General features: G+C 46.3%; 1 protein-coding gene across 2 annotated transcripts in view; it reads right to left on the minus strand.

Annotated features, from left to right (window-relative positions):
* Positions 1-20,700, minus strand: part of ZNF281 (zinc finger protein 281) — a 64,836-nt gene extending 44,136 nt beyond the window's left edge. For both annotated transcript variants that reach the window (XM_068264340.1, XM_068264339.1), the window contains exon 1: positions 20,175-20,700. In XM_068264340.1, the coding sequence (XP_068120441.1) occupies positions 20,175-20,504 (330 nt within the window). In that variant the 5' untranslated portion in view covers positions 20,505-20,700. The remainder of the gene's footprint in view (positions 1-20,174) is intronic.
* Between the last annotated feature and the right edge of the window lie 5,287 nt (positions 20,701-25,987).

Below are 25,987 nucleotides of genomic sequence, written 5' to 3' on the forward strand. Positions count from 1 at the left end.
ATCAAATGGCCATGTTGTGGCATGGATTCTAGTCTGAGTCCATCTGATAAAAAAAAAAAATAATCATTGAATCGAAAGGTTGATCGTCCCAAAAGACAAAGAAAACACACGAGCATTCAGCTCGACAGAGGCCCGTGTTGTCCTATGGGGAAGCAAGTCCAGGAGAAGCAGATAGCTACCTGCTTTTTTTTAATGGGCTGTTTTATAAAGAAAGATTGCGTTATAACGAGCAGACCAAACAACGCCCTATATCCCTTAACCAGAAATGGCTTCCTGTCCGTAAAGAGGTAACATTTTTTGTAGCTAAAGCTTAACATGAAGCAGTGTATTCACCCATAATGAATCAGAGCCTTCCTCACACAATATGATGAGCTGAATATCCTCCCAATTGCCTATTCAGCAGACAAAATGTCTGCCCACCCCTTGTCTGGGTGACAGATGAACTTAAGACAATGGTGTATGGAGGGCAAAAAGCAGCATGGCTTCTGGGGAAAAAAAAGGAAATGTTCTCTAGGTATAAACAAAAGCCTGAGTATTGTAAAAGCACACAATCATTTTACTGAGGTAAATAATTAGCAAAACATCAAAAGGCACCTAGAGATCTGATGAGTAGACCAACGTAACAACCTGAATAGACCTAGTTATGTTTGATACACACCATGCAATTTCACATCAGATTGATAATTTCCGACATGTCCAATCTGATTTCCAATCGTTTTTCTGATCCATTTGCCAATTATTTCTTTACAAAATCAGAAAAACAACCAGAAATCAGATCAGACCTGTCAGAAATGATCGATTTGATTCATCGATCTGATGTGAAATTGCAAGGTATGTACCAGGCATTTCACTGCTGGCCAAGCACAGTCAGAATCGGGCCACGTCACCACACGTCACCACACATTAGGGGTTTCTATAGCCTTTTCCCAGGGCTGACAGTGTGTTTTCAGGCCCCCAATTTACAAGCAAATGCATGGTTAAGCCAAGGGGCCATGTAGATTTAATGCTGCGGCCTACCTAGAAGCTTAAATGGTTTGGCCCAACTGATGGTTTAGGATGGCCCTACAACCACTGATTTTTACTGGCAGATTTTACTCATCTCCCGGTTATCTATGACGTAAAACGCATAGATCGTAAGTTACATCGATTTGCGGTAAAACTCAATCTAAATTTTTATTGTAAAAAAAAAAAATCAATCTCAACTATGTTCGGACAGTAAATTTAGACTGAATGTGGTGGTAGATCGACAGCCAATAGTGATTTACTGTATCAAACAAGCAACGCCGCAGATAGATAGATTTTGAATAGATTTCATGGCAATATCTATAGAAAATCTGCATTCAGTGTATTGGGGGGAAATTGGCATTCATATGAATTGGCCGCTGGGAGACTTGGGCGCAGGATACAGCCGCTATATGGCTTATCCTGCTGCTGCACAAGTTCCCGGCGGCGTTAAATACTATTCCCCCTCCAGGTCCACGTGGATGGTGGGGAACAATGTAATTTGGCTTCCAGCTGTTGCTGGCAGCTGAATAAGTGCTTTAAAAGTAACTTCAGCTCCGTCTTCTGACGGCGATGAAGTTACTGACTATGCACCGCTATAGCCGTAATTCCTATTATGGCCTATGGTGGCGCCGGCTGCGCCCAAATCTCCTACGCGGTTATTACAGCGCTCAGGAGACGGTGCCTGGAACACACCATGTAATTTCCCATCAGAACAACAGGTCAAATCAATTTCTGATAGGTCCAATAAGGTTCCCGATTGGATCACTTCTGCCCAATATCAATCTGAAACATGATCGGACCTGTCGTAAATGATTGATTTGGCGTGAAATTGCATTAGATCCTTCACCGATCAGATTCAGATCAGAGAGGGATTGAACTGCCTGCCGCATTAGGTGGCAATCTAAACATGTACGGCCCAAAACAAAAATCTATGAAAGGGTTCTGATCAACATGCTCAATCTGCACAAAACTTAGACAGAAATTAGATAATAACAGTGACTTGTCTGAAACTAAGCAGGCAAATTAATATGAAACAGTCCACAGGCAGATTCGATGTCAGAATCTATAAACAAAAACGCCTCACTGCGGTCCACTCTCCTGCTTGAATCCTTTGTAACAGGAACTCATTTGTTGTCCACAGAAATCAGACTTTTAGCCTCAACTTCCAAATGAAACTTGGAATAAATAGCTATCCCATTGTTTGCTATGAGTAAGGCTGGATTTACAGTGGTGCATTGCATAATGTTTGCGTTAAAATGTGTGTGAACTGCAATGGACACAATGTTAAACTCAGAGCCTGCATGCAGCGAGTTAGAATAACGCGATCTGCTACGATGCAGATATGTGAACAGCCCCACAGAAACGTATGGGAAGCGAGTTGGCATGCAGAGTTATTCTGCTACATAACTGCTGCATTGTGAACTAGGCGTAATATATACATCAAATCAGCAAACCTGTTTCTGAATGTAAAGTGATGCATTATGGCCCAAATGAAGCCAAATACATTTCTAAAAAATGCCCTAAAGAATAATAGACTTGTGGCAGAAAGCAGTGCACGCCAAGTACACAGTACACTAACCTGAGGGGTGAAATGCAGAGGATATGAAATGAAACAAAATGGACGTCGTTCTTTTGGGTGAAGTGAGGTAAAGGCTGACCCCCTGCTGGATCTCAGCAGATTTTCTCCAAAACTCAAACAGCAACCACCCCAGCATGAAAGACAGGCTGAGCTGGTTTCTTCAGCTGAACTACTATTACCATCCTTTGTATGTATTTTATACGGCATTCTATGGAGAAACCAATACAGAAGACTAAGCCACTGAATTCCTTGCTGTTGCATAATACAGTAATATCTGACCAGCACATGACAAGCAGACCCCATATTCCAGAACATGCTTAAAGGGTTACTGTAGGGGGGGGTCGGGGGAAGATGAGTTGAACTTACCCGGGGCTTCTAATGGTTCCCCGCAGACATCCTGTGCCCGCACAGCCACTCACCGGTGCTCCGGCCCCGCCTTCGGTTAACTTCTGGAATTTCAGACTTTAAAGTCTGAAAACCACTGTGCCTGTGTTGCCATGTCCTCGCTCCCGCTGTCACCAGGAGCGTACTGCGCAGCTGCAGACCATACTGGGCCTGCGCAGTACTCTCCTGGCGACATCAGCGGGAGCGAGGACACGGCCACGCAGGCACAATGGTTTTCAGACTTTAAAGTCTGAAATTCCAGAAGTGAATCGGAGGCGGGGCCGGAGCATCGGTGAGCGGCTGCGTGGGCACAGGATGTCTGAGGTGGACCATTAGAAGCCCCGGGTAAGTTCAACTCATTTTCCCCTGACCCCCTACAGTATCCCATTAAAGTGGACCCGAGATGAACTTTTACACATTGCATAATTGTGTTCCTTTCCTATTGTTTATAGGGCATTCCTCAAGCCAAATACTTTTTTGTTTTAATACTCGAATTCCCTATAAACTAAAAAAAAAAAAAAAGACACGCCCACAGGTTTTCAGAGAGCCAAGGCACTTTCAGGCAGTAGCAAGGACTCATGGGAGTTCAGTCTGGGCAGGAGGGGGGGTATTACTAGCCAGAGATTTCAGAGGCAGAGGGGAGAGGAGGGAGGGGGATTAGGTTTTTGTGCTTAAGATACAGATAAGCCTGCCTCTGTGTAATGTTTACAAACAACATGGCTGCTATTGTATCACAGGAAGAAATCATATTCTATTAAAGCGGTTTGCAGCTAGATTTGCTGTGTAAACTATCTAAACTTTAGAGAAGATATATATATATATATATATATACATACATACATACATACAAGTTACTTGTTATAGTTTTTCATCTCGTATCCGCTTTAAAAAAAAAAAAAAAAAAAAAGGACCGGAGAGTGATATTGAGGCTGCCATCTTTATTTCCTTTTAAGCAATGCATAATGCTGAATATGCCGAAATTGGTTGCATAAAAGTTATACAGTCCTCAGGTGGCCCCAGCGCTGCACTTTAATTGCACCACAATATACATAGTGTTCCTGGTTTGGGGGCTTAAGGGCTCTATTCCACTATAAAATGCGATCGCGATCGCAATCGCGTTTCAATTTCCACCATGCGATTGCGACTGAGCTACTATACTCATAGTCCAGCTCAATCGCATACAAAACGCGGCAGGACGACGATTGCGCTTTGACCAAAATCGCATCGCAATCGGATCGTAGTGATCACGTGATCAGCAGCCATACGCGATGGCTGCTGATCACTCGGGGGAGATGTCGGCTGTCATATGACAGCTTAATCTCCCCCTCCGGGTGCGCACGATCGCGTCGGGAGCGGAAATTGCGGGCCGGCGTAGATCCTACGCCTCATCAGGCTAGAACAGCCACAAGTGCGGCGTAGGATCTCATTAATATGGTCCCGAAAAGGTTAATGTACCTTGCGATTTGCGATTAGAAGCAAATCGCAAATCGCAGGCTAGTGGAAAAAGGCCCTAGGGCCTTAGGGCTCTTTTCCACTATGAAATGCGATTGCGATTCCGATCGCAATCGCGTTTCAATTTCCACCATGCGATTGCGATTGAGCTACTATATTCATTATAGTCCAGCTCAATCGCATACAAAACGCGGCAGGACGACGATTGCGCTTTGACCAAAATCGCATCGCAATCGGATCGCACTAATGGAAATTGCTGCTGCAGTTTCCATTAGTTTAATGTACCTTGCGATTTGCGATCAGAAGCAAATCGCAGGCTAGTGGAAAAAGGCCCTTAGTAATTCCAGAGCAGTTAAACCAGCTGACTTGTGCTCTGCCATAAAGCCATTTCCAAAACAATGTTTGAACAACACTAATCAAACAGAGTCAGGCTGGTGACCTGACATCTTGTTCACAGGTAATCACCGCTGTGCTCTTTGACCAGACAACCTTGCTATTTTAAGAATCTAACAACCAAAACAATCAAAACCTATGAGAGGAAAATATAAGCCAAAAAGAACAAATACGGCACCAACTCTTTCTAAACAGAGAAAATGAATAAAACCTGGACGAGCCTAGAGCTCTAGAAGCTGATTTGGTCACCTGTTGCTGCCAACAGTCAATCGCTTCCAAATATTTGGCAGTGCTGTGGAGTTGATAGTAAAATCGTCCAACTCCTCAGTTTATGAAACCACCGACTGACTGACTGACTCCAGGTACCCAAAAATTGCTCTGACTCCTCGACGTTGACTCCTGTATAAATGAAACCACTGACTCCAACTCTGATTCCTGATACCCAAAAATAGTTTCGACTGAATAAAACTTAGTTTATGAAACCTCCAACTCCAGGTACCCAAAAATTGCTCCGACTCAGATTCCTTGACCGTCTCCACAGCCCTGGTTATAGAACATGCAGGATGGGGATGGAAAGATGGGAGATACATACAAAACAATGCTTGAGGTTCGTTTGATGCTCAATTTCTCATGAAGTCTATCAAGCTGCACTTTGCAGTGCAGGAATCAATCAATCAATCACTTCCAGATCAAATTCCAATTGGAGAGGGGTACTCAGCTTGGCATACAACATTGTTAGAATGAAGGGGTGGGGTTGCTCCCTAGCCTCCCATGTGTATGTGCTCCACAATCTTCTCCATCCAGAGCCACAGCAGTTTCACTGAACTGTAGGTCCCCAGACACTGCAATATATGCTGGAAGATGTAGCCCTTCGATGTACTCACATTCATGCCCAGTAAGGAAGGGAATATGGCCATGGAAAGAAGAGAGTCCCAGACAGAAGTGGCAGGCTCAATGAGGTTCTGGGAAAGGAAGCATCTGGACCATCCAGGGGTGAGGAACAGACAACGCACAGATGTGAATCCAGCATGAACAGGCCTCTGCGCTTACCTTAGGTAGCCAAGATCTGCTATACTTTACACTAGACCAAAAACATGGTATGGACTTTAGCTCAGAAGATCCTATAGCCGGCAGCAGGTGATGCAATGTATTAATACTTAGAAAAAGTTTGATAAAAACACAGGACTAACGCAGACCAATGGAATCAGGGGCCAGAGACCCAGAAATCAGAGAAAGTGAGGATCATCATCATGGAGGCAAGTAACTCCACCCTGAGCACCATATGACATCCTCCTTGAAATGAGGTTCTCTTGTCACTGCGTGCACTGTGATCATTAGTTTTATGAAGTGTGTGGGATTTGACGATCATCAGGTAAATTGCAGTGCTCCCTTTCCTTTCACCTGCAGAATTTTTGGTGTGATTGTCATTTGTGGCAATCAAATAGGACTTTTCAATAGCTCCGCAATCCCACAAAAAACAAACAGTGCATAGCAAGTTCTGGGGAAAAACAACTGTGTGCGCTCCCATCTCCACTTGTGACTAGCAGTGGAAAAAGGCCCCAATGGCTATCTATGACAGAAGATATTTTGCAGCTGCAATAACTTGTATTGTAGCCATATACTTCTTTCCATAATATAAAAATAAGAAGCTGTACTGAACAAACTTTCACCAGTAACCCGGTTTAGAAATGCAATAATCATTTACGGTATACCCAAACCGATAAACGAAAAAGGAAATAAAGTAAGAGAGGGGGGAAAAAAGTCTTAGGAAAAAAAAAATTATATATATATGACATATACCACAGATTACACGGAAAGCATACTAAACATAGATAAAGCAAAACAAAGAGTAATGAGTACACAATGACCAAGTAAAGCGATAAAAGTTTGGAGTTCCCTCTAACTGCAGTTTGTTCAGATTTCAGTGGCATCTCTGCATCCTACTGGGGAGGTAGACTATTCACACTCAAACTTTTTATTCTTTTTTAGTAGCAACTTTAGTTGCGTGCATACTAATCCAGCCACCACACTATCACAGGACTTCAAATGGTCTCAGTAGACCAATGGTTGTATGGCACAGGAGGAAGGGGTGGGCACCTAATAACTCATGCTGAATTATCCCTTCTATACACTTAAAAACTGCCCCATTTGGGTACTGACCTCAGAAAGGGGAAGCCCCTGGATGATCCACACAGTGCAGGCATAAGTCTGTTTCACATTATAGACTACCCAGCAAGCTCATGGTGAACCAGAACTCTTGCTTTCGCATTACAGTAAACAAAAAACAAAAATTGCATGGCTCCCTCCACTGTCCTAAAATGATGCAATTTAAGGCAACATTTTACACTGCAGTTCTATTGGGGGGGGGGGGGGGGGGGGGGGGGTGTTGTTAACAGAAGGCTTTATGGCATCATCCCAATGGCCGATGTGCTCATTGGCACAGCTGCGTTTCTATCCATAGAAGCTCCTGATCAGCTGATGTCTATTAAATGAATTTTATATCAGCTGGTCCAGAGCCCAGACACTAGCATTTCAGTCTAGCGATGACATCACCAGGTGACTGGCATTCCAAACTAAGAAATTCAGCACACATGAAGAAATGGGTCATCACTGCTGAACCTTCACCTCTCTCTGATGACCCCCTCCCACACACCCCTTAAGGTAGCCATGCACTGGTCGATTTGCCATCATATCGACCAACAGATAGATCCCTCTCTGTTCAAATCTGATCAGAGAGGGATCGTATGGCTGCCTTTACTGCAAACAGATTGGAATCGATTTCAGCATGAAACCGATCTGTGAAGCTGCCGCTGCTCCCGCCAGCTATACATTACCTGATCCAGCCGGCGCGTGTCCCCGGTCTCCGCGCTCGGCTCCGGTTTTCGGACCGGCTGGCTTCACTTCTTTCTGTCCGGGGAAGTTTAAACAGCAGAGGGTGCTCTAGTGTTTAAACTTCCTGCCGGGACAGGAAGTAGCCAGTCGGTCCGGAACCCAGCGGAGAAGAGGACAGTGGAGACCAGGGGACACGCGCCGGCCAGAGCAGATAATGTATTACCGCTGTATTGCGTCGGTCGTTAGAAATTCGAACGCCGCTATCGACGCACTCCCGACCCGCCGGCAATCGAGCAAAATCTTCCGCACGGACGGATCGGCGGTAACGAACGATTTCGGACGGAAATCGATCGTTCTGTCATCGTTTGCGCAACGATTTCACAGCAGATTCGATCACAGTGATCGGCGGGAAAATCATTCAGGTGTATGGGCCCCTTTAGGGATGACAGATAATTGCCAAGTGGGACTGGTGGTTGCGGTATGGCAGCCTCGGCTCTTGGCCTCCCTCTGCGGGTGTTCCACTTCAGACAAGGTGAAGTGAACCTATGTAGTTTCAGGTCGTACTTTGATCTTTAGAATAGGTTTACTTTACATCCCAAAGTCTTGTTGCAATCTGCTGAATGGGCATCCCACAGCCTCACCCAGATTGTATTGAACAGTCTCTTTTTGAAAAAAAAATTGCAATCTTAACCACTTCACAACTGAGGGGTTTTACCCCTTCAGCATCCAAGCAATTTTCACCTTTCCGCTCCTTCCATTCATTTGCCAATAACTTTATCTCTACTTATCAGAATGAAATGTGTTAAATGTGTTTTTTTTTATCACTAATTAGGCTTACTTTGGGTGGTAAATTATGCCAAGAATTATTTTATTCTAAATGTTTTTTAATGGAAAAATAAGAAAAAAATTGGAAAAAAAATCCTTATTTTTCAGTTTTCGGCCATTATAATTTTTAAATAATGCATGCTACCATAATTAAAATCCACGTAATTTATGTGCCCATTTGTACCGGTTATTACACCATTTAAATGATGTCCCTATCACAATGTCTGGCGCCAATATTTTATTAGGAAATAAAGATGCATTTTTTTTCAGTTTTGCATCCATCATTAATAAAAAGCCCATAATTTATAAAGTAACAGTATTATACCATCTTGACATACATATTAAAAAAGTTCAGTCCCTAAGAAAACTATTTATGTATTTTTTATAATTGTAAATTTATTTCATTGTATTTTTTTACAAAAAAAAATAAATGTTGGTACCTATTGGGGAGTGTGGGAGGTAAGGGGTTAATTTAAAATGTAAAAACAGGTCTTTGCATTTAAAAAAAATACTTTTAGTTGTAGTTTTACTATTTGGCCACAAGATGGCCTCAGTCTTTTTTTTTTTATACGTCCTGTAAGCAAAATATGTATGCTTACAGGAAGTGTACTGAAGATGGGAAACTTTTATTTATTAGAATGATCGTGCAGCTTCTCATAAAAGGCGCCGATAATTGCTACGGGGACTTAGATCAATGATTAGGAATTGCTTTCTCATTCATTGATCTCCTGGCGGGCAGATGGCAACATGAACGAGCGCACAAATAAGCGGGAGCGCTTACAGTAGTGGTAGCAGCGGGAGTACGTATATTTACTCCCCTGGGCGGTTAGATGAAGTCTGCAGGGGAGTAGATATACTGTACTGGAGCTGTGAAGTGGTTAAGAACAGCCCTGAATCGGTCACACAAATCTATTAAGTCCGGTGACAAGGTAAAAACTCCACGTTGTTTTCTTACATTAATACATGTGGACATATTAATACTTCATCTTCATGGAATGATATTAAACACCATGAAAATAAATCTTCAGTATCAAAAAGCAGATATGCCATATCCATACGTGGAAAAGTAACAACAATAATATTTTTATAGTGCTTTTCTCCCTGGGGACTCAAAGCGCTGTGACCCTGCATTATGCAGTCTCAAAGGCTAGGGAAAAGAGGTGAGTTTTTAGCCTTTTTTTTGTAAAGCTGTCCAGAGAAGGAGCCTCTCGTACTGACTGTGGAAGTGAGTTCCATAGAGTAGGGGCTGCATAGGAAAAGGCCCGTAGGTACTCCCATGATCCAATACAGAGTACTGTCACATTGGCAGACAAAAGGAATGCCTGTCTGAAGTTGTAAGGGTCCATTTCCACTTGCCTTGAATCTCAGCGGTCTTCTACACACGACCTATTGAAGGTGTGTGTGTGTGTGTGTGTGTGTGTGTGTGTGTGTGTGTGTGTGTGTGTGTGTGTGTGTGTGTGTGTGTGTGTGTGTGTGTGTGTGTGTGTGTGTGTGTGTGTGTGTGTGTGTGTGTGTGTGTGTGTGCTGCAGCAAAGCCGAAATGGCAATGGAGAGACAATTTTATGCTTACCTGGGGCTTCCTCCTGCTGATGCTAAGCATGGGATTCATGTTAAGCTATTGAAAGGCAATACCGCTAAATAAAGCGCGTCTATATTTTAGTTACAAATGAAATTGAAAAGACGAAACTTGAAATAAAAAACTCTACATAATTACTTTGAAATGACCTCCAGTAAATAATATAAATAATAAAGTAGATTGCCCGATTTGGCAAAAGACAAGTTATCTATGGTAACAATATTTAACAGATATTAAAAATAATGGAATGTCAACATTTTAAGCCCGATTTCACACTGAATATTGGTGGTAGCTGTGCCACACCACCAATAAAGGAATAACGCAGTCATCACTGTGTGGCAGCAGGCCAAGCAGTAAGTGATGCTCGCTTCCTGTGGCCAAACCGATGACTTGCAAGGAAGCATATTGCTAAAATACACTTTGGCGCATGTGCGACGTGTAAAACTTGCAACAGACATTTAAAAAAACACGCATCGCCATAGCCTTACATGACTTCCAGTCCGCCTCACTTTAAAGGGAACCTTAACTGAATGGGGGGTAAAGAGTTTCACGTACCTGGGGCTATTACCAGCCCCTGCAGCAGTCCTGTGCCCTCGGAGACGCTCTGGAATCCTCCGGTAGATATGCGGCAACGTGTTTCGGTCCGCAACAGCGCTAATTGCAGTAGGGAATGCGTCCAATAATAAGCATGGCGGCCGGCCGACTGGCGAGTCGTCAAAAACGAAACTAAGTGACAGCGGGGGACCGGAGGATTCCAGAGCGGCACCGAGGGCACAGGACTGGTAATAGTCCCCAGGTAAGAGAAACGTTTTACCCCCCCGTTCAGTTAAGGTTCCCTTTAACATAGGTATGCGCTTGCGTTAGGGTACTTCCGGCGCACCGTACGCAATATGAACTGCCCCATAGACTTTCATTGCCCTAGCGTTAGGCTGCAGTAAAATGCCGTACCACACCGGTGTGAAAGTGCCCTCAGCCTATGTGTATGTAAACTTTGGGCCCAGCTACACATTGGCATTTGATTTGTGTTGCGCTTCGTTTTCACCTTTGTTCCGTATGTGTTTTTAACAGCGTACAAACGGGGCGACAACTAATGTAAACCTAAAGGCTCATACACGCGTCCCACAACATGCACGACCGACACCACAACAAACCGTTGACAACAAATATTTTCCGCATACCAACCAACTAAACAACCAACTCAAATATAAATACTGCATGACATGGCCACATTCAAAACAAAGTCTTTCACTCCAGTGTTCTCCCCAGAAATTTTTTCCTGCCGGGTGGCATGAAATAGAAGCCGGGTAACCTGAAAAAGTAGCCGGGTGGGGCAAGATGTGAGAATGCAGGGCTGGTGCTTCTCTGCACAACTCTGCTTACAGCATAGGAGGAGGTGAGCCGATGACAGCCGGGGGCTCACAAAAACTAGCAGAGTGGAGCACCCGGCTAAAAGAGCCTGGGGAGAACACTGCACTCTACGTTGCACACACACGTCGCAACTGCACAATATCAGCCCAACAGCCATGTGAGTCGATCTGCCGTATAGATCAGGCAAACGGCACGTTATGTTTGCCATCAGGCAGTCGTCTTGTTGTTTGCCACCCATACACATGCCTGGGCCGCGCAGGCGCAGTTTCAATGGCTGGCCAGTTGGTGGAAAATTAAACTTAACTGCTGCAGGGGACCGAAGGATCGTTCCAGGTCAGCGTGTGCACAGGGATGCTGCAGGGGGCTAGTAGAAGCCCCAGGTAAGTGAAGCTTTTTTTTTCCAACTTTGCTTTAGATTCCCTTTAAAGCAGAAATGAAGATTGAATAAAAACAAAGTGTTTCACTTACCTGGGGCTTCTGCTAGCCACTTGCAGCCTTCCGGTCCCAAGCTAGTCCTCCACGATCCTCCGTTCTCCCGCCGCCAGCTAGTTTCCTAACTGCAGACGCAGCAACTACGCCTGTGCGCGCTGGGCCAAGTGTATATTTGCATTTCCGCCGGCAATAACGTTCTGCCTATTAGCACAGGACGCTATTGCGGGCAGGAATGCAAAGAGAAACGTGTGGCTCGGGGTGCGCAGGCTCAGTTGCCATCGACTCAAGTCGAATGTACGACAGTACGGAACTAGCTGGCGGCGGGAGAATTGAGGATCGTGGAGGACTGGCATGGGACAGGAAGTCTGCAAGTGGCTGGCAGAAGCCCCAGGTAAGTGAAACACTGTTCTTATTCAATCATAAGTTCTGCTTTAACAGGAACCTAAACTGAGTAGGATATACTAGTTGCTTGGCAGACTTGCTGATCAGCAGTAGTAGCTGAATCACAGACCTGAAACAAGCATGCAGCAATCCAGTCTGACTTCAGTCAGAGCACCTGATTTGCATGCTTGTTCAGGGGCTGTGGCTGAAAGCATTAGAGACACAGGTTCAGCAGGAGAGTCAGGCAACTGGTATTATTTTAAAAGGAAAAATCCAGATTCTTCTCAGTTTAGGTTCCCTTTAAAAGGGAACTTCAGCCTAAACAAACATACTGTCATCAAATTACATTAGTTATGTTAATTAGAATAGATACAATACAATAACATTTGTAAAGCGCTTTTCTCCCATAGGACTCAAAGCGCATGGGTAATATAATCTCTTACCCACCCTGTTTTAAAAAAAACAGGCAAATGTTTGTGATTCATGGGGGCTGCCATCTTTGTCATGGGGGCAGACATCTTTTTGGTTGAAAGGAGGTGACAAGGAGCAGGAGACACAGTTCCAACTGTCCTGTGTCCTGATTACCCCTCCCAGCTGCGCACGCTAGGCTTCAAATGTCAAATTCAAAATGTAAAAAAAAAAAAAAAAAAATTTGCACCAAAACAGCAGAACGAGAACATCAGAAATCCCATCATGCTTTGCACAGCATCAGGGGAAAAAAGCCAGGGCAGTTTTCTTCTGTGCAGCTAAAAATGAGGCTTGTATAAGTGAAACAAAGTTCTGATGCTGTGAAACTGTTAAAGAAACACCAAGCCTTTTCAGTGCTGCTGAGTCGATTTTTAGTCCGGAGGTTCACTTTAAGGAGCCTGGGTTTTCATAGCGTAGTACGGATACAGAGGCGCCAAAAGGATAAAAGTGTCTGAAAAGTTTAATACATGAGGAGGCAGTGGTGGATTTACCTCCTCCAAACAGACACAAAAATTGTTAATGTGTTTGTCAAATACAACAAGTTTATTTACATACTGCGGGGGACAATGCAATACGCTTCGCATGTTTGATCCCGGCTCATCAGGCAATAACAACGGAGCAATAGCATATGTGGTCAGTAGAAGAGCCAGGTACCCCTGTCTGGCTTTTCATATTTCATAGTCACTCCTACAAGGGAGCATGGTGCCAAGCACTTCCTCAACTTTACCGCAAACTGGGTGTTGTAGAGGCCTTAGGCTAATAATATGGGGGGGGGGAGGGTATGACTAAAGTAGGTATTAGACTGTGGGCCCGTCTGAGGGAAAGTTAAAGACAAGACTATATACGCTATAGATGTAGAAGATGTATGTGCAATATTAATGCTCAATATTATGAATATAATGATATACGATGGAACTAAATCGTGGTCAAGTCAGGGAAGAAGGTTTATAGCTTTTTTTATCTTGGGTCTCATGTTTCACCATATTAGTGTTTCATCTGGTTAATATGCGTTCTTTTCACAATACAAAACTATGTTTGGTAGATTAATTTGGCTCTCACAGGTCGATCCCACGCTACTCTATAAAATGAACCTAAAGCAAAAAAAAGTGTCCCTAGGCCAGGGGGTTCTCACCTTGGAAGGGGGGGAAGCCTCTGGATCCTAAAGAGGCTTCCACCGTCCCCCTCCACAGACCTGTTCCTGCGATGGGTCCCTGAAAAAGCTCACGCCAGCCGGCTCGCCTTTCTTCAGATAGGCTGGATTGGGTAGCGCTGACTTATTTGGGTTTGGCCATTTCCGCTGGGGCCTGAGCAGTACGGTTCCGGTGCGCATGCACAGCCAGGACACTCTTTGGGTGTCCCAGTGCTGGAACAGCCTGACGTACGAGGATGGGGAAAGCCTCTTTAGGATCCCGAGGCTTCCCCCGCCTGAGGTAAGTATCTAATTGTGGCCTTTGCAAACATTTATTACAGTGTGAGCACCTCAGTGGGATTGTCTGTGACATCAATTATTGTACTTATTGGACAGAAAATCTGTCAGCACTATATAAATGAATAATTACAGTTACATGCCATGGCTGTGCCAGTGATGTATGCAGAGAGTACAATAAACGTGAATGAGGATTCTGACAGGTGTGAAATGAATGAATCTGCCATGAAATGAATAACTCAGTCACATTTCTTTGGGCATACATTTTGGGTAAAAAAAAAAATAAAAAATAAATTGACAATTTGCACCATCTCAATGGAAAACGCATAAAACACGCAGTTAAAGGGATACTGTAGGGGGGTCGGGGGAAAATGAGTTGAATTTACCCGGGGCTTCTAATGGTCCCCCGCAGACATCCTGTGTTGGCGCAGCCACTCACCGATGCTCCGGCCCCGCCTCCAGTTCACTTCTGGAATTTCTGACTTTAAAGTCAGAAAACCACTGCGCCTGCGTTGCCATGACCTCCCGCTGATGTCACCAGGAGTGTACTGCGCAGACACAGACCATACTGGGCCTGCGCTGTGCGCTCTTGGTGACATCAGCGGGATCGAGGACACGGCAACGCTGACGCAGTGGTTTTCAGACTTTAAAGTCTGAAATTCCAGAAGTGAACCGGAGGTGGGGCCGGAGCATCGGTGAGTGGCTGCGCCAACACAGGATGTCTGCGGGGGACCTTTAGAAGCCCCGGGTAAGTTCAACTCATTTTCCCGTGACCCCCCTACAGTATCCCTTTAATGCATACACTGTATGCAAAAATGCCTACGGCATCCATGCATTGCTATAGATCTGTGAACTAACCTTAGGGGCAAGTAACACCAATGCATTGCAGTGGTGTGAACTGCATGTAAAAGCAATGCACCGTTGATAGTGCAGAAGGAATGCATAAAGACCTTTGCTTTGGAAGGGACCGTTAGCCCTTCCTCCATTGCAACAAAGCAGAGTGTTAACTGGCCCGTCATAAATTGGCACAAATGTTCTTGCGCTTAAAGCTTTGAATGTATACAAAATTGGCATCAAGGCAGGGCTCACACTAGTAATCGTGAAAATGCATGCATTGTAATGCATATGCACATTCTTAAATGCTTGTTTTCCTGCATTTCTCTCTGGGCTCTTTTCTGCTGCATGTTGCACAGAGGTGAAATGACAGGAAGCTGGAGGCAAGGAATAGGCCAGGCCTCATTTGCATAAAAAAAAAAAAAGAATGCATTTAAACTCATGAAAAAAAATGCATAACAACTGCACTCCACTGACATACCGGTACTTTAGGGCTCATGGGGGAAACGGGAAAGGACAACTGCAATGGACTTTATAAAAATGTGGTTGTATTCCAGCGCTGTGTAATATGTTGGCGCTTTATAAATACAATAAATAAATAATATTCTTGTCTTCAATTGGGATACATCAAGGCTGTTACACACCTAAAGATCTTAAAATTGTTTTTTCTCGTCGCTAGTGTTTTTTTTATTAAAATGCTGCATCACACTAACTGTGTTTATTAAGATTGCAAAAGTGCTGCCTGTAGCACTTTTACAGTGATTTCAAATCTATTGGAGAATAGAAAAGCAAAATGACTGTTGAAAAATCGCTGTCAAAACGTCTGGAGCAAAAGTAATAGCAACTGCAATGAGTGATTTCTGGTGTCAAAGCTTCCATATCACATGGCAACTTAAGGCTGGGTTCACACTGCACCGGGTGCACAATGGTGCGCTCACAGCGTATCCGCTCAGGATATGCTGTGGTAGATTCAGTGTCTGTGCGCCTCGTTCACATACAGACTGTTGTGCACCCGGTCCACTTGTTACCATCACATTCCGTTCTGCCGCTGCTTCAGTCCTCTGCAAGGACAAGTGCTGGCATACAGATCGGGGCCCCAGCAGAACCATTATGTGGCTCCCCATTGCATTGCAACAGACCAATGGGAATCCTCCCTCCTTTCTGTATACCAACATATGTCCCCTGCAGTGGACCCGAGTGGGGGTGGCAGCACTTGACCTGAGGTGACAGACGACAAAGCGCAGAAACGTATGCGGCAACCAGATTGGTGAGAACTGACACTGTTCATTTTTCTAGGCCTCCATATTCCGTTGGCATCCTATGTTTCAACGATCCGAATCTGCAACTGTGTTCTGCCGAGCCTTCAGTTCCACTCTTCAGAACTGAACAACTAATCCTTTGCATGGCAATAGGATCCAATCCCGTCTCTCCATTTGGAAAGCATCCGTTTACATGTCTGCTGATCCGTTTCACTCTAATAGGCAGAATTTTTTTTTTTATGGCAGTGTGAACCCAGCCCAAGAGCTCATTTTCTTTACTGTCGATTCTGAGAGATTCCCCACATGCAAATTCAATGGGATCTGACGGAAACAGCCGAGCCCAGTTGGGTCGCTTCAAAGCGCACGTGTGTATGCAACTTTTTTAAAAATGTTTTTTTGAAAGCTGCCAGCGCTGAAACGGAGGGATGGGGGAAGCCTGATTGGGATCTAGAGGCTTTCTCCTTCCTGAGGTAAGTATCTGATTTTCTTTTAAAATAAAGTCATAGGTTTTTATTAAGGTCTCTCGACACTGCATGCTCTTCACGTTTTGCTCATCGCAAGGACATAGTGAATAACATAGTAATCGCAGTGCCCCATACAAAGTGGTGCAATCTGTTTTTTACAAAATCGCAAAACGTAGTGCATGCTGCAGTTTGCCTGTGATTGTGTTAAATGAATGAGAGTGCATGCAGTGCTATGCGATTTGTAATGGGATCTCCCATTTGAAAAAAACTTCCCGCAGCTTTTTTTTTCCACTGGGAAATGCAACAACAGTCTGCCGACTATACCTGAAAATCACATCAACACACGTTCTTGAAAATATGTGAAAATCATAATGGCAATGCACCATGATCTTCAGTGTAGAAGTGCCCTAAGCATATGGTTATACAGACCAATACTGCAGAGTGGACTGTGACTTGTTTGTAAACAGGAAGTTTTGTATCAGGATACCAACAAATAGTATCATCCTGATTCAAAACTTCCTGCTACTGTACAATACTCTACTGCTACTACTTGTTTGTAAACAATTTCACATGTGGCGGGTGATTGCTCTAAAGCAAGGGAGGACAAAGAAAACTCAATCAATGGTCTATCTAAGCTAGGAGCCAAAAAGGCATCAGTTCCATCAACAAGCTGAACCTCAAAACCTGAGATACTATATAGATTTATACTTACCTGGTAAAACAAAAAGGGAAACAGTTGAGAGCCTGATAGTGTACTAAGTTTGGTCAAGCAATTTCCAATGTTGAAAGTAGCTAAATAATACAAAGGTGGGTTACCACTATATACCGTAGGTATGTGGGAATATTAGACCCAACACCACTCGCGGTAAGAGGTATATGGAGGCCGCCATATTTATTTCCTTCTAAGCAATACCAGTTGCCTGGCTGTCCTGCTGATCCTCTGCCTTTAATACTTTTAGCCATAGACCATGAACAAGCATGCAGCAGATCATGTCCAGAATCAAACCAGCAAGCGATAGCGTTCCCCCCCCCCCCCATCAGGCTTGCATGCGGGGAACCCCTGCGTATTCAGATATAGTGGAAAGTCATTTTATAAATAGTACAATAAATGCAGATACAATTGTGTTATACCACCATGAATTAGTGCAAAAAATAAACCATCCTGTATTTCTAAGATGGTCACAGAGTAGGAAGGGATGCCGTACATGATGCAAGTGTCTCTCCTAATTAAACTAGGTTTGATAGTGAGGTAGTAAAAAGGGGCACAAGTGGGGAAACCAGCCCTTAGAAAAATGGTTATTACCCCAACCTATCAGATAAAGGTTTGATATGTTGTTTTTTTTTTAGTAAAGGTGGAGAGCAATACGTAACAGGAAGCCATGGTGTAACTATACAGTTTGATAAGGAGGAGGTAAAAAAAAGAATAGAACTGGTGCACCCCCCCCCCCCCCCCAAATACCAGGTTTTGACAAGGCGATGTGTATTTGAAGTCAGTAAAAAGGAGCCTAGGTGCAAGTGGTCATTGCCCCCTTCTATCTAGAAAGCACAGATTTGACATACAGTACATGCAAGCTTTGATAGGGACAAGAGACAGAGTGGCAAGAAATCCCTTGTTTAATTGGTCAATTTCTTCCACGTTTACTATGGAATTCCTGGTATAAGCTGTCATTGTAAACACCCCCCTTTTCCCCAGAAGATCAGGGCTCCATAAGGAAGTTATGAACACTAGAACATTGGGATGGGAGCCCTAGTGTTGTCATTGTCCCCCTCCAGAAGGCCAAAATTTGTCATACATAATATGCAGACTTTGATAAGGACAAAGCAAACAGTGTCAATGAATATCTGGCATAAGTTGTCATTGTGTCCCCAATTCCCAGAGGATCAGGGCTTCCTAAGGAAGTCATGAGCACTAGAAGACACAGTGTGATGGGAGCGCTGGTGGAAGTGGTCATTGCCCCCACCCAGTAGGGCCAAGATTTGCCATACATAATATGCAGACTTTGATAGTGACAAGGGACACAGTGGCAAGGAATACCTGGTGCAAGTTTTCATTGTGCCCCCTTTCCCAGAAGATCACAGCTTCCTAAGACAACAGTGGGATGGGAAGCCTGGTGGAATTGGTCATTGTCCCCCTACAGAAGGCCAAGATTTGTCATAGAGCATATGTAGACATTGATAGGAACAGAGGACACAGCGGCAAGAAATCCCAGGTATAAGTTGTCACTGTGTCATCCCCCCTTCCCAGAGGATCAGGGCTTCCCAAAGGAGGTCTTGAGCACTAGAAGACAGTGGGATGGAAAACTGATGGAATTGGGCATTGCCCCCCTCCAGAAGGCCAAAATTTGTCATACAGAATATGGAGACTGATAGTGTCAAGGGACACAGTGGCAAGGAATCCCAGGTTTAAGTTGTCATTGTGGCCCCCTTCCCAGGGCTTGATAAGGAAGTTATTAGCACTAAATGACACAGAGGGGTGGGAAGCCTGGTGGAATTGGACATTGTCCCCCTCCAGAAGACCAAGATTTGTCATCCAGCATTTTCATACTTTGATAGATCCAAGGTACACAGTAACAAGGTAACCCTGGTAAAAGTGGTCATTGCTTCCCCCTTCACTGGAGATAAGGGCTTCCTAAGGAAGTCATGAACACTAGAAGACACAGTGGGATGGCAGCCCTGGTGTAAGTGGTCATTGTACCCTTCCAGAAGGCCAAAATCTCACATAGTATTTACAGGGTCAATAGGGACAATGAACCTCTAGTATAAGTTGTCAGAGGATCAGGGCTTGCTAAGGAAGTTATGAGCACTAGAAGACACAGTGGGATGGGAGCCCTGGTGTAAGTGGTCATTGTCCCACTCCAGAAGGCCAATATTTCACATATAGTATTTACAGGCTTTGATAGGGACAAGGAACCCCTAGTATAAGTTGTCAGAGGATCAGGGCTTGCTAAGGAAGTTATGAGCACTAAGAGACACAGTGGGATGGGAGCCCTGGTGTAAGTGGTCATTGTCCCACTCCAGAAGGCCAATATTTCACATATAGTATTTACAGGCTTTGATAGGGACAAAGAACCCCTAGTATAAGTTGTCAGAGGATCAGGGCTTGCTAAGGAAGTTATGAGCACTAGAAGACACAGTGGGATGGGAGCCCTGGTGTAAGTGGTCATTGTCCCACTCCAGAAGGCCAATATTTCACATATAGTATTTACAGGCTTTGATAGGGACAAAGAACCCCTAGTATAAGTTGTCAGAGGATCAGGGCTTACGAAGGAAGTTATGAGCACTAGAAGACACAGTAGGATAGGAGCCCTGGTGTAAGTGGTCATTGTCCCCTTCCAGAAGGCCAAGATCTCACATATAGTACTTATAGGCTTTGATAGGGACAAATAACCTCTAGTATAAGTTGTGATTGTGTCCCCCCCTTCCCAGAAGCCATGAGCCCTGGCAGACACAGTGGGCTGGGAGCCCAGGTGGAAGTGGCCATTGTTCCCCCTCTCACCTCTCTGCTGAGGCCCAGGTCTGGTATGAGCCCCGGGCTCCCCACCGTCACCTGTACGATGTCGGCCTGCCGCTCCCCGTAGTAGTGGTGATGGTGGTGGTAATGCTCGTGCTCTGCGATCTTCTCCTGCTTGATGGCGCTCAGGCCGTGCAGGAAGTCGGCGGTGGTCGGGGGGGAGCCGGGCTCCTTCTTCAGGATCATGTCCCCGGGGCCCGGCAGCATGGCTGGCGGAGGAGGCGGCGGCAGCAGGTCGGAGCCCAGCCGAGCGAAGGTGGTGACGGGCGGGAGATGGCTGAACATCAGCATGCTGGGGGGGAAGGTCGGCTCCATGGCCGCCGCGTAAGGTGAGCCGAGGACAGAGGCGGCTAAGGGAGGGGACGCCGGGGGCTGCACACCGCCGCGCTAGGTCATCACATGCATCGCCTCGCCGCCACCTCTCCTCCTTCACACAATACGGGCATTGACCGCACACCGGCCTGTTCAACAAACACGACGCCCGAGAGCTCCACAATAGAACCAGGATAGCATTCACATTGCGCAGGCGCGCCACTCAGCAGGCGCCTCACTGAGCATGCGCGGGAACCGCACGGCGGCAACTACGCATGTCCTGTCCTCATGGTCGGGCTACTGCGCGTGCGCGCTGAGGATTCGCTTTCCCCACAGTGCAGGCCACTGCGCATGCGAGCCGGGGACCGGCCAGTAGGATTTGTGTTGTGTCTGGGCGGTCGCTTGGTGCATTGTTGTGCTGTGCGTTAGCACGTCTGCGAGATGCTGGTGCTGATACAAAGGTCATTCCTTCTGGAGATTGTTTAAAGGGCCCATACACCTAAACATTTTCCCACCGATATACAGCAGACTCAATCACTGTGATCAAATCTGCTGTGAAATCGTTGCGCAAACGCTGACAGAACAATCTATTTCCATATGAAATCAATCGTTCCCGTCGATCCGTCTGTGCGGAAGATTTTGCTCGATCGCCGGCGGGTCGGGAGTGCGTCGAGAGCAGTGTTTGAATGTCCAACGACCGACGCTAGCGGCAATACATTACCTGCTCCGCCGGCGCGAGTCACCGCTGCTCCTTCTCTGCTGAGTTCCGGACCGGCTGGCTTCACTTACTTCTCGACAGGAAGTTTAAACAGTAGAGCGCCCTCTACTGTTTAAACATCCCCGAACAGGAAGAAGTGAAGCCAGCCAGACCGGAACCCAGCGGGGACTCGCGCCGGTGTTGTGTCTGATTACGCAGCCTGTGGATTTGCGCTGCCCCTCATGCGCAGTAGGAGACTGTGCGGCCACATTTCCTATAGAATGATGCTGCTGGAGGTAAAATACTAAATATCTCAGCTCCCACACCTCTTACACTCCCTACATTTTCAGGGTAGGGAGGGGACCCCCCGAACTACTTCTATGCCAAATTGCAGCCCCCGAGACCCGCTGGTTCCCGAGATAGAGTTCTCTAATCTATCTCCTGAACCAGCAGGGTTCGGGGGCTGCAATTTGGCCATATGATCCCTCTCTGATCAGATTCGATCAGAGAGGGATCTATCTGTTGGTCGATCTGATGGCAAATCGACCAGTGTATGGCCACCTTTAGAGCCCGTTTCCACTAGAGTGAATCTGCATGCGTTTCCTGCACATGGCCGTTTCTACGGCCATGCGGGCGCCCTGAGCGCTGCTGGGAGGGGGGCGCTGTGATGGAGGGGGGAGCCGCAGCCGCGGGGAGGGCAGCCCGACCCCTCCCTCCCTTCCACTCCCCGGGCCGCCCTCCGTGCGATCTCCCCTCGGACTGCAGAGTAATGCACCAGGGAAGCGCTATAAAAAACTACTCACCTCCCTGGTTCCAATCGCTGCTCTCTCGCCGCCAGTCTCATCTCTCCATAGACGCTGATACACACACATGCTGCTTCCTGTTTAGCCGGAAGCAGCGTGTGTGTGTGTATCAGCGTCTATGCAGAGAGAGGAGACTGGCGGCAAGAGAGCAGAGATTGGAACCAGGGAGGTGAGTAGTTTTCTATAGCGCTTCCCTGCTGCATTACTCTGCAGTCCGAGGGGAGATCGCACGGAGGGCGGCCCGGGGAGTGGGAGGGAGGGAGAGGTCGGGCTGCCCTCCCTGCGGCTGCGGCTCCCCCCTCCATCATGGGGGGCACCTACCTAACCTATATTGGGGCAGCTACCTATCTAACCTATCCTGGGGGGCACCTACCTATCTAACCTATACTGAGGGGGCAGCTACCAAATATAACCTATACTGAGGGGGCAGCTACCTAATCTAACCTCCTGTATACTGAGGGGCAGCTACCTAATCTAACCTATACTGGGGCAGCTACCTATCTAACATATCCTGGGGGGCACCTACCTATCTAACCTATCCTGGGGGGCAGCTACCTAATCTAACCTATACTGAGGGGGCAGCTACCTAATCTAACCTATACTGGGGCAGCTACCTATCTAACCTATCCTGGGGGGCACCTACCTATCTAACCTATCCTGGGGGGCACCTACCTATCTAACCTATCCTGGGGGCACCTACCTAATCTAACCTATACTGGGGGGCACCTACCTAATCTAACCTATACTGGGGGACAGCTACCTAATCTAACCTATACTGGGGCAGCTACCTATCTAACCTATCCTGGGGGGCACCTACCTATCTAACCTATCCTGGGGGGCACCTACCTATCTAACCTATCCTGGGGGCACCTACCTAATCTAACCTATACTGGGGGGCACCTACCTAATCTAACCTATACTGGGGGACAGCTACCTAATCTAACCTATACTGGGGCAGCTACCTATCTAACCTATACTGGGGGCACCTACCTATCTCACCTATACTGGGGGGCAGCTACCTATCTAACCTGGGGGGCAGCTACCTAATCTAACCTATACTGAGGGGGCAGCTACCTAATCTAACCTATACAGGAGGGCACCTACCTATCTAACCTATACTGGGGGGCAGCTACCTATCTAACCTATAGTGGGAGCATTAACTTATCTAACCTGTATTGGGGGCACCTACCTACCTAGCTAGCCTATACAGGTGACAACTATACTGGCTACCTATATTGGATTCACCTACTTAACTAACCTATACTGGGGGCATCTACCTATCTAACCTATGCTGGGGGCAACTATTCTGGCTACCTATATTAGAGGCACCCACCTAGCTAACCTGTACTGGGGGTACCTACTACCTATCTAATTTATACCGGGGACGCCTGCCTATCTAACCTATACTGGGGGCAACTATACTGGCTACCTATACTGGAGGCACCTACCTGGCTAACCTATACCGGAGGCAACTACAGTATACTGGCTCACCTATGCCTGGCTACCTATACTGGGGGGACCTATAGCTGGCTACCTATACTGGGGTACCTGTTCTGGGGGAATCTATACTGAGTGCAACTAGACCTGGCTAGTAGACCTGGGGGGGGGGGGGCTTTTGGGGGGGGGCGGGTGCATTTTTTACACCCTCGCCCTGGGTGCATTTTAGCCTAGAAACTGCACTGTTCCTGCATGCAGATTCGCATAGACAATACAAGTGAATGGGACTGTTTCCACTTGTCAAGGTCCGTTTCCACTTGTGCGGCATGATTTCAACGGGAAAATCGCGTCAACGAACCTGCATGCGGTTGCATTGCCGTTTCTATGCGGGTTTTCACGCGGAATCGCTCGCAGTTTGTGCAACGCGATTTTAACCGGCAAGCATTGACATGGGTTTATAAACGCACACGGAAACACCAGGAAAACCGCAAGACTAAAATGCTTGCGGTTTTCCTACTCAGTTACATTACCGATGAATCGCGTGCGGCGTGCGAATTCTGATAGGTCTGCTGTGCAGATTTTTTTCTGCAAGACAAACTGCACAGAATCCCGCACAAGTGGAAACAGTCCCATGCACTTGTATTGTCTATTCGAATCTGCATGCAAGAAACACATGCAGATTCGCTCTAGTGTAAACGGGCCCTCAGGATTTCTGAGCATTTTTCTGTGCACAAAAAAATCTGCACGGCAGAGCCATCAGAATTCGCATACCGCTATGCGATCCGCATACAATGTATTTAATAGGAAATTTGCATGCGGTTTTGGTATGCGAATTTTCATGCAAATTTGCATACGATTTCACATAGAAACAATTGAAAAGCACACAGGCACTGCCATGGTTAAATTTGCATACATAGTCATGCATGCAAAATCATATGCGAATTTGCATGAAAATACGCATACAACCGCATTTGAAATTCGCATCCGCATGCAAATTTTTTCCGCGGCGATTCCCACCGCACTTAGAACGCTGAAGTGGCCGAAAATTCTCTCGTTTGTTCAAACGCTTGCCAAGAAATCTCCCCTAAATTGGGGTGGAGAATAGTGATGTGTCGAACCTCCGTTTTTTGGTTCGCGAACCCCGTTCGCAAACGAACCGCAATAGACTTTAATGGGGAGGCAAACTTTGAAAACTAGAAACATTTATGCTGGCCACAAAAGTGATGGAAAACATGTTTCAAGGGGTCCAACACCTGGAGGGGGCATGGCGGAGTGGGATACATTCCCAAAGTCCCGGGGAAAAATCTGGATTGGACGCAAAGCAGCGTTTTAAGGGCAGAAATCACATTGAATGCTAAATTGCAGGCCTAAAGTGCTTTAAAACATCTTGCATGTGTATACATCAATCAGGGAGTGTAATTAGAGTTCTGCTTTACACTGACACACCAAACTCACTGTGTAACGCACCGCAAACAGCTGTTTGCGTAGTGATGGCCGTGCTGGACTGGTGCGCACCGTGGCGAGAGTGTAGGCCGTGGCGGTTTTCAAGCCCATATGGTCGCCGGGCTGTGGTAGCTCAATGATAGAACAACAGTGACTGTCCAGCTGATCAAATTTGGTCTGACCACAATGAAGCAACGACATTATTATCTTTTGTGTGCCACCCCCACCCGAGACACTCAAATAGCCGGCGGTCATTGCTTCATTCTGATACGCAAGCCCCTTCACCGCGGCAAGGTAATGATCACGAAGGGGGATGGGCACATGTACATGCCTTTTGTTTTTTTGTTGCAGCCGCCCGCAGTGCAGCCAGAAAAATTAGGCTGGCATGTACACGCACCAGAAAAATTAGTATAGCAGCCAAAATTCAGGAATCTGCCTAGAGTCCTGGACCCTGTTGGTGGGGGCGGAGGAGGCAAGTGGCCTGCAGGCAGAGATGCTGTGTGTGTGGACTGACTTAGTCTTTGGTCGTGCAGTAGCCCTCCGTGATCCATGCCTCATTCATTTTGATAAAGGTCAGGTACTGAACACTGTCGTGACTTAGGCGACTTCTCTTCTCAATGACAATGCCTTCAGCTGCACTGAAGGTCCTTTCTGACAGGACGCTTGAGGCAGGGCAAGACAGAAGTTTTATGGCAAATTGGGGCAGCTCTGGCCACAGGTCAAGCCTGCGCAACCAGTAGTCCAAGGGTTCATCATCGCTGCTCGCAGTGTCTACATCCACACTCAAGGCCAGGTAGTCGGCTACCTGCCGGTCCAGGCGTTGGTGGAGGGTGGATCCGGAAGGACTATGGCGTGGAGTTGGACTAAAGAATGTCCGCATGTCCGACATCACCCTGAGATCGCTGGAGCGTCCTGTCCTTGCCTGCGTGGACTTGGCAGGAGGAGGATTACTGCCAGTGGTACCTTGATTGCGTTGTGCTGCCACATCACCCTTAAACGCATTGTAAAGCATCATTGACAGCTTGTTCTGCAAGTGCTGCATCCTTTCTGCCTTGTGTTGACTTGTTAACAGGTGTGCCACTTTGTGCCTGTACCGAGGGTCTAGT

This window comes from Hyperolius riggenbachi, chromosome 12, assembly GCF_040937935.1.
Source record: "Hyperolius riggenbachi isolate aHypRig1 chromosome 12, aHypRig1.pri, whole genome shotgun sequence".
Classification (NCBI taxonomy): domain Eukaryota; kingdom Metazoa; phylum Chordata; class Amphibia; order Anura; family Hyperoliidae; genus Hyperolius; species Hyperolius riggenbachi.